The sequence below is a fragment of the Anastrepha obliqua genome, chromosome 5 (assembly GCF_027943255.1).
Source record: "Anastrepha obliqua isolate idAnaObli1 chromosome 5, idAnaObli1_1.0, whole genome shotgun sequence".
Taxonomy (NCBI): Eukaryota; Metazoa; Arthropoda; class Insecta; order Diptera; family Tephritidae; genus Anastrepha; species Anastrepha obliqua.
The window spans coordinates 117,918,727-117,934,235 of NC_072896.1; the positions used below are offsets into that span (position 1 = coordinate 117,918,727).

General features: G+C 39.5%; 1 protein-coding gene across 3 annotated transcripts in view; it reads right to left on the minus strand.

The window, feature by feature from the left end:
- Positions 1–4,175: 4,175 nt before the first annotated feature.
- Positions 4,176–15,509, minus strand: part of LOC129247092 (protein peste-like) — a 97,044-nt gene continuing 85,710 nt past the window's right edge. For all 3 annotated transcript variants that reach the window (XM_054886015.1, XM_054886014.1, XM_054886013.1), the window contains exons 3-7: positions 9,338–9,643; positions 9,026–9,241; positions 7,574–7,877; positions 7,230–7,506; positions 4,176–4,960 (exon numbers count right to left, since the gene is read on the minus strand). In XM_054886015.1, the coding sequence (XP_054741990.1) occupies positions 4,513–4,960; positions 7,230–7,506; positions 7,574–7,877; positions 9,026–9,241; positions 9,338–9,643 (1,551 nt within the window). In that variant the 3' untranslated portion in view covers positions 4,176–4,512. The remainder of the gene's footprint in view (positions 4,961–7,229; positions 7,507–7,573; positions 7,878–9,025; positions 9,242–9,337; positions 9,644–15,509) is intronic.

Consider the following 15,509-nt stretch of genomic DNA (forward strand, 5'->3'; position numbering starts at 1 on the left):
CATTGGGTTACAGTCTGTGGTCATAATTGCAGAACTTGGCCTATCGAAGACCTCACAGAAATTTGGAGAGCCTCAAATAATCTTTGCCTCGAGCAGCGACGTGAATATCCATGGAAACCGTGCGTGCTACAATAGCTGAATGGCCTAATCGGTTTAAGGTTCGTGTAAAAGCAAATGGTGACAATTTCGAATGACAATTAATTTTTTTTATTAGGTGTTTACATAATTAAGGGAGGAAACCAATTTATGAGGAGGCCGAAACTTTAATGTTTTTCGTGAATTTTTCGAACAGGGAAGGAATAATTAGAAATTGTTTAAACTTGGAGGGTATTTTATTCATACTTCTAAGTACACTTTTAAATTTTTTTCAAGCCGTTTCCGCCGGAAATAGTGGCGTAAGAGCGTGTGGTCCATGGACGAGTTGCAATTTTTCTCTGTAATCAATAAAAAAAGTTTTTTATGAAGGTTTAAGAATATAAACCTAATTGTGATAAAATAATATTGAAAATTACGTGTTTTTGAGGCGCTTGAACACAAAGTCATTTTTTCATACCATATCTTTTCATCTATTTTGCTTGAAAAAAAAATAAATTTAATGATTTTATAATCCCAGAATTAGGTTTATATGAATTAGAATTGAATAAAGAATACTCCGAAAAAATTTCATAACGATTAGTCGATAACTTTTTGAGCTAGAGTGACAACCAGTTGAAAAAAGACGTTTCGAGAAAAACGTAAGCATCGTATCGTAAGCGCTACGGTGCCGAACCGACGGGGGGTCACTTAAGTGATCATATTTCGAATCGAGAATAAGGCAAATTTCGCTTTAAATTTCTTACCACACATTCTTGAGTAGTTATACTAACAATTTATGCAATAAAAAAGTCGATATTTTGATCAGTCTAAACTGGTTTCCCCCCTTAAATAAAATTAACTTCATTAAAAAAAAGTATTACATATAATAATTTCACATCTATAACGGACTTATCTTGTAACAGAACTTATGGCAAGACTAAATATACGCAAAACTGCGAAAACTGAGAGTCTCAGCTCCAGCTGTCAGTGACTTATGTCACTTATCACCTACTCTGCGGTAGTACACACTAAAACAGATTCAATATCTTTAAATAAGTTTTACAAGTCCTTGCTGACTCATCTAAAATCAATCGGACAAAAGAATTTGGTATCCCCACAAAACTAATACGGCTTTGCAAGATGACGTTGCTCAACACCAGCAGCGCCGTCAGAATTGGGAAGGACCTCTCCGAGCCGTTTGATACCAAACGAGGTTTCAGACAAAGTGACTTGCAGTCGTGTGAACTCTTTAACCCGATGTTGGAAAGGATCGTACGACCGGCAGAACTTAATCCCTCAGGCACAATTTTTTATAAGAGCGTACAATTGTTGGCGTATGCCGATGATATTGACATCATCGGCCTTAACAACCGCGCTGTTAGTTCTGCCTTCTCCAAACTGGATAAAGAGGCAAAGCGAATGGGTCTGGTGGTGAACGAGGACTAAGTACCTCCGGCACCCACGTCACTGTTGACAGTTATAATTTCGAATTGTAAAAGGCTTCGTTTATTTAGGAACCAGCATTAACACCGATTACAATGTCAGCCTTGAAATCCAACGTAGAATCTCTCTTGCCAACAAGTGCTACTTTGGACTAAGTAGGCTACTGAGCAGTAAAGTCCTCTCTCGACGAACAAAACTAACACTCTACAAGACTCTCATCATGCCCGTCCTAACGTATGGCGCAGAAGCTTGGACGATGACAACATCCGATGAAGCGACGCTTGGAGTGTTCGAGAGAAAGATTCTGCGTAAGATTTTTGGACGTTGGCAACGGCGAATATCGCAGACGATGGAACGATGAGCTGTATGAGCTTTACGACGACATAGACATAACGCAGCGAATAAAGATCCAGTGGCTAAGTTGGCTGGGTCATGTTGTCCGAATGGATACAAACGCTCCAGAGGAAGAGGAAGGTCTCCTCTGCGTTGGAAAGATCAGGTGGAGAAGGACTTGGCTTCACTTGGTGTGTCCAATTGGCGCCGGTTAGCACGAGAAAGAAACGACTGGCGCGCTTTGTTAATCTCGGCCAAAATCGCGTAAGCGGGTATCGCGCAAATTAAGAAGAAGAAGAATATTGTGCCTGATCGAAGTTTTTTTTTCAAAATTAACAATATGGCGGTCACAGGAAATATTTTTTAGATTTTCGAGAAAAAAAACCTACAATTGTTAAAAAAAATCGAAATTTTTGGAGAAAACAAAATCCCAGTATACATTGTTATTGAAATCTACCAAGCGGTTTCTAAGTTACAGTGATCACCAGTTCAAAAAACATAGTTTAGAGAAAAACGCATTTAAAGTTTAGCTACCGATTTATGTGGACTCATACGAATTATTTTATTTTATAACTTACACTGTGTCATCTATTCCTGGGCCATATAATAGTTCTTCAGCTGTCATAGCAGCTTCCAAAATATCAATTTGCTGTTGCCTACGTAGCATTATACCTTCTCGAGTGTTACGTTAGCGCGCTTATCTGCCACTTTCATACTTACTCGATAACTCGAAAAGTATTCATCGCATTCACTACAAATTTTCATACAATATTTTTAAGATATTATAATTTAAGAAAATTCAAAAAAATATAAAATTTTTTGAAAATTTTAACTACCCCTATCCCCTTAACATATTTATTTTTAACAAGAAACAAGAAATTAAAGGTCAGGCAAAATTAAGCAAAAAAACTATCCATGAAAAAGGAGAAAACCCAAGCTTATACATATATAAATTCATTTATTTGTCTTTATTGCTAAGAAAATTTAAAATAATAACTAAAAGTAAGTAAGTTACAAAGTAATTACAAACAGCAAATGTTAAAACTTACGGCGAGTAAAAGGCAATCCTAAACATATTCGATTGAGCGAATGCAAAAAAATGGGATTAAATTTTTGAGAAATATTTTATGTACACCTGCTTCAATTCTACCGCAAAAACGGACAAATTTACTGCAATAAATTCAATTGTCATTCAGAAGGCATTAAGTAAACTTCAGAGAAGTCCTTTGTACTTTAGAATCCGATCGATGGATATAATTTGAAATTAACTATTGTAAAGTACAGTGACGGACATAAATATAAGCACAATAACGACAATGGAATCAAGTTTTTCAAATCAAAAATAACAAAAATTGAGTGTTAGAAATGGGAAAAGAATGAAAAATTATGCTTATACTTTTGTCCTCATGAAAACTCAAATTTTTAACATTTTAGATTCTACCACCTTTCTCGTAACAAATATAATAACTATAAAACTAGGTTTAAAAATTGAATTAAAGGATGAATAACATGTAATTGAAACGAAGACGGAGAATATTACGCAAATGTTGTAATTCCTTAAATGAGTGAGGAAAGCTTATTGTGCCTATAATTTTGTCCGGCACTGTGTATGTAACGCATTCTAAAGTACAACTAACTATGACTAAAGTATGTTTTGTATGTTTTATGCATCCTAAAGTCCATTTAACGGTTTCCGCAGTAGTGTTAAAAAAGACTGAGTTCTTGCTGGATTCTATTACAATGTAATAAAATTTAACTTTGAGTTTAAAATTTAACTTTGCATTTACATATCTTCGTGAATGTACCTATTTTTCAGCTTAAAAGTGCTAGCCATCAAGGAATGTAATTTTATATTTAGGCGATATTTTGTTGGTTTAATGTTTATCATATTTTTTCATACTTATGCATATTATATTATTTTATTATATTATTTTGAGAATAGCAAATGTTGTCATTTATAAGAAAATATTTTTTTGTCTCATATAAAAGTACAAAATCGCACTAGCAATCATTTTTTTTTTTCTTATAAAAAATATTTTGGTAGACTTATTGCTGGTAATATCTGCTTTGATTTGAGGCCACTTTTGTGTTTAGACATTTAATATATCACATCTCTTTTGCTCTAAACTTTTGTATATATTGTATGTAAAAACTAGCTACTATCTTTAAAAATATTGCCATTCAATGCCGATTGTTACCCACTAACATTTCAATAAAACCGTAACAAATCTTACATTTTATTCCATATTTGCTCCCTGTCATATCTGCTCTCATATATGTAGGTAAGTATGAGTACAATTAAAATTTTTCGTTACAAATACAAATTCACTTTGCTGATTTCTTATATTTATATTGTTTTTACAGGTTTAGATAGTAATCGCTCGCTTTATACAAAACGCATTCGTTTTCATTTAACTGGAGTATTCCGTTTACAAATTTCCATAACTATAATTAACAATCTAATGGCAATTATCAAATAGAAATTTGAGTAACCAACTGTTCTGCTAGATCACCAGTTGCACTTACATAACTACGCTGTATAAAATTTAACAAAAAACTATAGTTTAATTACGAACTACTAACTCTAATGGAAAAAGGCATACAATAGGACGATTATTTGGGAAATTCCCGCAAAAACCACACTACGCTTCCCTCGCTTTATTACTCTTTTGCGACGTTGCTTACAGCCGTTTTGTCAGTGGCAACACTTTCATTTGTCTCCGACTTGGACACAATTGTGGCGCTCTTGCCATTGCCGCGCTCCAACAACGGTGAGCTGTCAAGCGTTTTGTTATTATTCGCCGTGACAACAGGTGGTGGTCGGTTTTTCAATTCTTCGACGCTGGAAAATTTCGCTAGTTGTTTGCCATTTTCCACTGTTGTCGGTGTGGATTTGAGATCAACAGATCGCTGACGCGTCCAAAGCAATTCGATGGGATACCAACAAAGCAATATTAAGCCAACACCAAAGCAAATACAGGCGAAAATTTGGCCACCCATGAGAACTTTCGGCAACAGTTGCAGATCGGCGGCGAGATCGGGTGTTATGCGTACCTTCTGCTCAAACCAGATCAATGGAAAGAAGACGCGCGGTACATTCTCGTAAAGGCTGTGGAGAAAGGAAGGTAGTATTTAAATTTTAATTTATGTGTACATAGAAAAAAATATCATTATTTTATTTATGCACCTACATCTCTCACTACATAACAAATTTTAAGTTTTGTATTACTCTTAGATTTTTGAATCATTTTAATGCCACAGAATAGTGCGTCTCTATTATCTTTGCTGAAAAGGTTTTATATGCGATGTTGAGTTCCCTATTGCTTAGCTTATTTACTCTGAGTTGGTATCTGGTTTCTATGATAAAAGTAATGGGGACAGATTTCACTTTTTCCATACCTCGGCTTCTGAACTTGTGCATGGATTACTACGGGTGCGTGGTTACATGGGCATACCTGGAAATGAGACACTCGACAATCTGGTTAATGGGGCATATTAAGAGACTGTAAATGGACTTATGATGACATGATTAGAGCCTCACGATGTCCTCAATTTCAGCATAGACAGACCTAGATTTCGTATGTCATTAAATAGATTGAACTGTGGACAATTTACGGTATTGCTAGTTGGAAACTCTTTGTGGCTCAAACAAGTGGATGTAACCAGAAATTATCCAAACCTTCCAAAACATGGATGTCTGCAGTTTTATGAAGATTATTAGAAAAATCTTTTTAAGATCAGAAATGCACTTTAGGAGATTCGCATTTCTTACTGAAGGTGACCGCAGTAGGTGAGGTTAAGTTATACTGGCTGGTCGAAGCCACGCAGTTCCAATTTGGTCCATAGCAGTACCACTTCAGAGTCCTTTTTTCACTCAAAATACGCGCACTCTTCCCGAATTTTACAAGTCGCTCAAGCTTCAGTTCAGGGACAGATTCTAGCCTTTCAAAACTGAGAGCGCCCAGGTAGCATAGTCTACTTTTCCTGAGAGCCGAACAGTAGCATAGAAGATGTGGAGCATCTTGGCTATAGCTTTATATTGTATATGGCGCGTACATTCTTTATAAGGTGTTTGGCCAATCTTCTTTTCTTCTTCAAATTGTAGAATACACCTTTTTGGTCTTCTAGAAATTGAGGGGGCTACAGTTATATGCTGCCGTAGCCGAATGGGTTGGTGCGTGACTACCATGCGGAATTCACAGAAAGAGCGTAGGTTCGAAGGTGAAACATCAAAATTAAGAAAAACATTAATAGCGGTCGCTCCTCGGCAAGCAATGGCAAACCTCCAAGTGTATTTCTGCCATTAAAAGCTCCTCATAAAAGTATCTGTCGTTCGGAGTCGGCTTGAAACTGTAGGTCTCTCCATTTGTGGAACAACATCAAGACGCACACCACAAATAGCAGGAGGAGCTCGGCCAAACACCCAAAAAGGGTGTACGCGCCAATTATATATATATATACATATATATAATAACTTTTGCTTGGGTATTTGGACGAGCTTCTCCTCCGATTTGTCGCGTACATCTTGATGTGTTTCCAGAAATGGAGCGACCTACAGTTTTATGCCACCTCCGAACGGCCAATGCTTTTTATGAGAAGCTTTTTCATGGCAGAAATACACTCGGAGGTATGTCATTGCCTGCCTAATGGCGACTACTATTAGAGATTTCTTTTCTATCATTGATTTTTCATGCCCGGGTTTTCAAGCCGGGCGTTACCGAATGATAGTCACGCATTAACCCATTCGTCCACGACCGCCGCCAACTTCCTTTAAGCTAGCAAAAAACCTAGTTTCTTTTTACCGAAACTGCTCTTCTACAGCGTAGCACAGTAACAGAGAAGGAGAAGAGAAATCGTTCCTTCCCCTTCATTGTTCAGCAACTTCGGTAACTAAATTAGATTAGATTTGTGGCGGGTTGGACAGCACCCGAAACTGGAAAATCGTTTAATGAACTGAGATTTATGTCTCGAAATAGAAATGTTTGGAATACTTTTGTTGAATCCTTAAGCTCCTAAAGGAGTATGGAATAATAATAATATAATAGATATTATATGGATGGTAAGACTTCGGTAGCATAAATCTACTTTGAGCTCCGTCGGTAGATTATCGCATTGTGACCCCTTCCGATCATCTTATTTCAATCACAAATGCATAGGGATCCAACAAGCCGTACTTTGGTCTCATATGTTACCAGATTATCAATACGCAGGTGGAGTACCCTGCGTTTCTTCTTTTACAGAGATCGGCGAGCAACCAGCACAAGTTTAGAATGGAACCTTGGGTCACTTTAGGTCGTTAGGCTCATTACTCGATTGGCAGATACGTGAGGAGATAAAAACTAAAAAAAATTGTTTTAGACGAATAAAAAATCGCTTACGTTATGCCTTTGATGGGCTCCACAAGCATATTGACTTGGAAACGCGCTGCCACCTCCAAAGCAACTCCGGTACGCGGCTCCAAAATCATATAGAATTCATGTTTATCCTGCTCAGGCTGCATGCCATCAACTTGTTGCACATAGTACGGATCAGCATTGTAGAAATGAGGAAAAGACATGAACACAGGCGAGCCAAAGCGACAGGATGAAATATTCATAACTCCTGAAGGAACACACTGACCGCCGCAGAAGCAGGTGTTCTCAGGATATAGGGTGCCTGGAAAGTAAGTACAAGAGCCAAATTAAAATATTTACATACATTTTTAGATATTTCAAAAACGCACCATTATCGACAGATCGCACTCCACCATGGTACTTGTAGCCAAACAAGCCCTCTATCTCTGCGGTTTCCAAATAATCCAATGGCACTGTACGACATAAATCGGGCGTGAAAAACGATACGCTGCCATGCTGCTTTAAATATGGTGGATGAAATTCGCCCGCTGAACCGTTAACGAGTCCACAAGTCGATTGAAAGTAGCCAGTATGGTGTTTGTAGTTCCATGTGTGCATCTGTCCGATTTTCGAAATGTCATCTGCGCCAGTGTAGACATTGAAGACGCCAGTTAAATCGGTGCTGCCATTTCGCTATGTGGTGGAAAATGAGGTGGATTAATTTTACTTGTGTACAGGTTGAACAATTTATACGAGCATAAAACACGAGAAGTGCCTCACAAAGGAAAATTGTATGCCTCATCAGAAATAAAAAATTAGCCGACGAATCTGCGAGCCAGGGCCGTAGAGAGCATATCCGGGCCCCGGGGGAAAATTCCAGGCCACGGGGGAAAATTGCAAATGCGGGCCCTTTCCAATAATGTCTAATTCATATAAATACGTATAATCTCGGGTCCGGGCCCCTCTGAAAACTCCGGGCCCGGGGGAAAAAGTACACGACCCCCCGCCCCCCCCCCCCTCCCTCTCGTCGGGCCTGCTGCGAGCTATAAAACTTTTAATGTTATAAGGCCGTGTAACCGAGTCTAGCCATAACCCACTATATACTGCCGCCACTAAAAGATTATATTGTGACTTGCCGTTCATCCTAAGCCTCGTTTTTCCTCACATTTTTTAAAGATGTATGCATTTGCTCAGTTCTTCCATTCCATATTTCCGTTGGAGTGAGAGACCACATCACCTAAGTAAGGTTCACCACCTGACGTATTTTCCTTTTCCTGGCCCACCCTGCACTTAAAGTAGCCCAGCAGTATTTTGTTACCGTAACCATAAGATACAATTAATTTTTTGTAAAGCCATTCTTTTTTCCAATATGCTGTGGGTTTTTGTCTTTTCTGCAATAATTAGGGCCAAATTAACTTGATATCTCTTGCGAATGCCTGACCATACCCGCCTCGTCAGTTCGTGGTCGCGAAGATTTTTTTTTTTTTGCTGGATCAATCTGTCCTAGGCATCCCTGTGTCTATATTACAGATTAATTTGAAGCCCACCTTATCTTAGCCAATTTCTTCAGTTCGCCATCTCATTTGTTATGAATCCTCCCATGACAGGGAACCCAAGCAAGAGGGTGGACTATTCGTTACTCCTAAGCGTTAAAAGTTAGTATCAAACTAAATAAAAACAAGTTTTGATAACTCCACGCAAATATTTTCTCTAACAATATTTTTTTTTCGGCGAAAACGTGTTAACAGATTATTATTCCCAGTATCTTATGGATGAACAAAAACATCTTTCTGCTATCCGATCAACTTTTCTCTCATAAAACTTTCCTTTTAAATACTTACCGTGTAAAACCAACCAAATTTATCGAATGGCACCTCAACATCCTTGCCAAAGAGTGGCATGGCACGCGCCATATCCAACATATCATCGCTGTAACCAGTAAAGAGCATCTCATCGATTGTACGCGTTATAGACATTTCTTGACCATATAATTTTAAGCCCACATCTACCAAATTGCGTCGTACAGGGTTCCAACGTTTGGCCTTACCGGCAGCGGACTGTGAAAACGAAGGAATGTAAATACACATTTTCACAAAATTTAAAGCAATGAAAATAAAAACTGAGCAAATCTCCAAATACCGATGACTACTTACCAGTGCTACAGCATTCAAGGTGACTATCACATCATCCAAACTGCCATTACTACCCTTCGCATCAAAGTAGAAATCGCTTTTTTTGCGATACGTCACCGATGCATTCGCCGGATTCCACTGTATGTTAACTTTATCCTGCTTTTCGGTGAAACGATAAGGACCGAGTTGCTCGAAATTCGGTTTTGTGCTGAGATTTTTGAAATCTTCGGGATTCGTCCAATTATAGAGGTAAATGTCTAAGCTCAAAGTCATAGGAGGACTTTTCCACTTGTCGTAGACCTCTGAGTTAGGGCGTAAGATCATTTCCTATACGAAAGAGATGAAAAGGATAAATTCAGAAATCAATATCTTTTGCAATGATAATTTATAGTGTAACGCAGATATCATATTTTATGCATAGATGGAGTTGGTTATTTAAAAGTAAAAACAATCGAGCCAAAATAAGGTTAGGTTAAGTTACGGTAATTTCCACACTCCGTAAACATATGGAGAGGGACCCACTTAGGCCTGCATGCCCATTGTGATACCACTAGTTTGAATTCATTCGCTGTCTCTGTTTCGTAATGTGTTCAAATCACTTCGTCCCTCGGAAAATTGTCTATAAAATACTGTACACGGCTTCCGATCCCACGGGTCCACGTAATATAAGTAGCGAATTAGATAGTTAATTTATTGAGAATTAATTAATTCTTTCAAAGATGGGTCGCGCGCAGCATTGCCCAGTTGAGGACCGGAGGCTTGTTGTTAATCTTCGAAAACGAATCGTACAAATTTATCGCTGATTCACTTGGACGATTCAAAAACTTTGTTGTAAATGCCCTCAAGCCCAAAAAATCCGCAAAACGACTTGCGCTACTGATAATTTAATTGCGCTCTTGCCAAGAGGGATCCTTTTAAACCCTCAATGACCATTGCAGCTGAAATCAACAACATACAGGGCCCGGCACTAGAAATGTAACGAATTAAATAGGCCATAAATTTAGTTTGGAAAATTACTTTTATTTAGTTCAAAGTAAAAAATGTGTAAAAATAATACAAAATTAAGAATCAATTTACTTTTGCTCGATATGACCACCTCTAGCCTTGACTATGGCCTTGAGATGGTCTAGAAACGATTCGCAAGCTGCCCGAATGTGACTTGCAGGTATTTTGGCCCACTCGTGGACAATGGCTTTTTTTAGCGCCTGATATTGGTGAATCTTTTAGTTCGGAGCTTCTTCTCCAAAATGACCCAAAGAGAATAATCCATCCGATTCGCGTCTGGTGAATTTGAGAGCCATTGTGTGTACGAAATGAAGTGTGGAACATGATTTTTTAACCATTCTTGGTTCACTCGATCTTTGTGAGACGATGCCGAGTCCTGTTGAAACGTTCATGGACTGCCACCGAAATGTTTGTCTGCCCACGGCTTCAAAGCAACCTCCAGAATACTTTTCCCATAATATTTCGAAATTGTCTTAACGCCATGATCGATGAAAACAATTGGAGAACGCCCATCTGCGGTTACAGCAGCCCAAACCATTACCTGTGGCGGATGTTGCCTCCTGGTGACTAATCGATGACTCAAATTCTCGTATGAACGGTTGGTCAAATAAAACCTATCGTTCAAACCCTAATCGTATCCCGTCAGAAAACACAATGTCCGGAAATCGACCGAAGCAACTCCTTTGCTCTCTGAAGTCTGACTTGTTGCGGCTTTGGTGTGAGATCATGCGCCTTATGGATCTTGTAAGGCTTGACTTTGAGATCACTTTTCAGCATGCGGCGGATGCTACGGTCAGATATTTTCAATTCTTTTACCGTTTGATTGGCACTTCGTCGGAGATTTCGCTCAAGTCGCTTCTTCACTTTTTGAACCATTTTACGTGACGTTGCAGTTATTTGATGACCACCTCCATAACGTTTCGCGACGCTACTAGCATCATTGTAACGAGTAATGGTGCGATAAACAAAAACTTCAACTACTTTAAGGTGCTCAAGCTCACGAACAGTCGCTGATTGTGATTTTCCAGCCAAATATAATGCAATCACACTTTTACGTTTGAAATCCTTTACTGATTTTCTTTTTCGCGTTTACTCTCGGCAAAATGCTTCCCCGCGATTGTAAACAATAATCTAGACTGCCATTTAGCCAACTAACAGACAGCTGATGCCCGTGCATCATCGAAGATCCGCATTTTGGGACCCGAATTTTGTTCAGCGATGAGGCACTCTTTTTTAGGTTTAATGGCTACGTTAATAAGCAAATTGTTGTATTTGAACCACCGAGACATTCAAGAACAGCACCCATTGCTAAAAACCGATGGGTGTGGCCTGTGGGCTGAAGAATTCATCGGCTTATATACCTTCAAGGAATAGGCTGGCGCCAATGTAACAGTGAACGCTATGGCGCCATGATTAAGAACTTTTTGATGCCTGAAACTAAAGCCCGTGATCTCCACAACATTTGGTTCCAACAAAACGGCGCTGCTTGCCATACAACCAGATAGCCCGTGAAACAATGGATTTACTGCATCGTCGTTTCGGTGAGCAATTTTTCTCTCGTCTCGGACCAGTGGATTGGCCACCAAGTTCGTGTGATATCACACCTTTGGACTTTTATTTGTGTGCGTATGCGTTGTGGATAAACCAGCTTCGAATGAGGCATCGGAAGCAAGCATTACTAAAGTCATTCACGAAATACCGATCGAAGACCTCCTGCTTGGATTTGAAAAGGATTATCTTTATCGCCCTCAATGAGGCGACAAGGCAGAACCAAAAGAGCTTAATCGCCATCTGCCAAATGCTGGTTGGAGACAAAAAAGTTGACCCCAGGTTACCTAGCATTTTCTTCGTTACATGCTTTGCATGCCTCCCATTAGTACCTCAACTTCTTCTTAATTGGCGCGATAACCGCTTACGCGATTTTGGCCGAGATTAACAAAGCGCGCCAGTCGTTTCTTTCTCGTGCTAACCGGCGCCAATTGGACACACCAAGTGAAGCCAAGTCCTTCTCCACCTGATCTTTCCAACGCAGAGAAGGCCTTCCTCTTCCTCTGCTACCACCAGCTGGTACCGCATCGAATACTTTCAAAGCCGGAGCGTTTGTATCCATTCGGACGACATGACCCAGCCAAGGAAGCCACTGGATCTCTATTCGCTGCGCTATGTCTATGTCGTCGTAAAGCTCATACAGCTCATCGTTCCATCGTCTGCGATATTCGCCGTTGCCAACGTGCAAAGGTCCAAAAATCTTACGCAGAATCTTTCTCTCGAACACTCCAAGCGTCGCTTCATCGGATGTTGTCATCGTCCAAGCTTCTGCGCCATACGTTAGGACGGGCATGATGAGAGTCTTGTAGAGTGTTAGTTTTGTTCGACGAGAGAGGACTTTACTGCTCAATTGCCTACTTAGTCCAAAGTAGCACTTGTTGGCAAGAGAGATTCTACGTTGGATTTCAAGGCTGACATTGTTATCGGTGTTAATGCTGGTTCCTAAATAAACGACCTCTTTTACAACCTCAAAATTATAACTGTCAACAGTGACGTGGGTGCCGATACGCGAGTGCGCCGACTGTTTGTTTGAAGACAGGAGGTACTTCGTTTTGTCCTCGTTCACCACCAAACCCATTCGCTTTGCCTCTTTATCCAGTTTGGAGAAGGCAGAACTAACAGCGCGGTTGTTAAGGCCGATGATGTCAATATCATCGGCATACGCCAGCAATTGTACGCTCTTATAAAAAATTGTGCCTGAGCGATTAAGTTCTGCGGCTCGTACGATCCTCTCCAACATCGGGTTGTGTGACTTCTTTACACGACAGCAAGTCACCTTGTCTGAAACCTCGTTTGGTATCAAACGGCTCGGAGAGGTCCTTCCCAATTCTGACGGCGCTGCTGGTGTTGAGCAACGTCATCTTACATAGCCGTATTAGTTTTGCGGGGATACCAAATTCAGACATCGCGGCATACAGGTACTGTCCGTACTGTCGAATGCAGCTTTGAAGTCGACGAAAATATGGTGTGTGTCGATTCTCCTTTCATGGGTCTTTTCCAAGATTTGGCGTATTGTGAATATTTGGTCGATGGTAGACTTTCCAGGTCTGAAGCCACACTGATAAGGTCCAATCAGTTGGTTGACGGTGGGCTTCAGCCTTTCACACAATACGCTCGCTAGAACCTTATAGGCGATATTTAGAAGTCTAATCCCGCGGTAATTGGCACAAATTGCAGGATCGCCCTTCTTATGGATTGGGCAGAGCACACTTAAATTCCAATCGGCAGGCATGCTTTCATCCGACCATATTCTGCATAGGAGCTGATGCATGCACCTTACCAGCTCCTCGCCGCCATGTTTGAATAGCTCAGCCGGCAGTCCGTCGGCGCCCGCGGCTTTGTTGTTCTTTAGCCGTGATATTGCTATTCTCACCTCGTCATGGTCGGGTAACGGAACGACAATTCCGTCGTCAACGATTGGGGTATCGGGATCTTCACATTCTCTATGACATGCGCAGCTGCCACCGTTTAACAGGTTCGAGAAGTGTTCCCTCCATAATTTAAGATTGCTCTGTACGTCAGTCACCAGATCGCCGTCTTTGTTCTTACAGGACTAGTCTACAATTCAGCCTTGGCTTAAATTTGCGTTAATACGAGCGAAGCATGATTTTAGAAGGTCTTGCCAGATGTTAGTGCACACCGCAAAGCATTCGAGATCATTCAATTTACTATGCTCTAAACTAGCTGAGAGGAGGGAAGGTATGTGACGCATTGAACTTAAATACTATTGGCTGATTGCATACGCTTTCAAGATCAGTTCTATTCAGGCACACGTGCGCACGAGACTTTTTAAAAATAAAATAACAACAATGAATCATTGAACCACTTAAAATGTAAAAATATTTAGGCTTTTAATCAATTGATGGTCTTCAGATGAAACCCTCCGAACCGATATATTCACGTGCTGGTTTGCGCATAATCGTAAAAGGCAGTTAATGAACTCTTTTCAACGAAATACCGAACGTACATACGCACACACAACTGTTAACATGGCAGATATGCATTGTAATATACCAACAATGACACAATAAAATGTGTAAAATTAACATGTGCCTAAACGTGCATACTCGTGCAGATGTAAATGACTCGACAACAAACGTATCAAACTACAAAAACGTGTCTCAAAGTCTCGTGCGGCTTTTATTTATGTTTCACTTGGGTTAATAAGATCAATTGGTTCGATTAAAAAAGGTTAGTAATGGGGCAAATGATCAATAAGTCTATAAACAAAAATAAATTAGTAATTTTAATTTTTTGCTAACAGAGCAATTGACTTCAAATACACAAATGCCACCAAGTGCATGAATTTTCAAGTATTTGAGCACTAATTCATATTACAGATATAGCAGTAACATACGGATGAAAAACCAGGTTAGTCCAAAATAGGATGTTGTGGGAGCTATTTTGTAGGAGAGTGCTTTAATTGTCGTAATTAAATGCAAACTCACTTAAAAGCTGAGAACACCTTAAAATAGGTGTAAGTATTGATTAACATTAGAATGAACAGAAGTACGTACGTATGTAAAGGGTTTTTTAGTAAGAGCGCTTCAACTTTTGAACTTTTTTGAACAAAACACAAACGGTTTGACTTTTTTAACTACCATAATTTTTTTTTTTATTATCGAGTTTGAACATTTACATTTAAGTATGAAATTCGATTTCTTTTGCATGACCACCGCGTGCACGTTTTACGAAGTCCAATTGTTGAACTCAAATTTCGACCGCTATTTTGCATAAATCGGCCGAAATTCCAGCAATTTCGCGTTCAATATTGGCTCTGAGCTCACAAATCGTCGCCGGCTTGTTACTGTAGACCAATGACTTCACATAACCCCAAAACGGGACGGCTTGTTAAATGGGCCGTAAAATGGCCGTAATGCTCTTAAAGTAGCAGCAACAGATCGATTATTTTCATTAAAAATTTGCACGATTTGCAATCGTTGCTAAAGTGTGTAGCGTTCCATGATGAAATGTATACTAATGAAGTTAACAAATGACAAGCGAAAAATAAATAATATTGCGTCGTTCGCCCTCCCTATCGGAAAAAAGTTGAAGCGCACCTATTGAATAACCCTATATGTGAGTATAAATAAACATTAGTATTAACAAAGTATGTAAAACTATGTAAAGTTGGAATTGT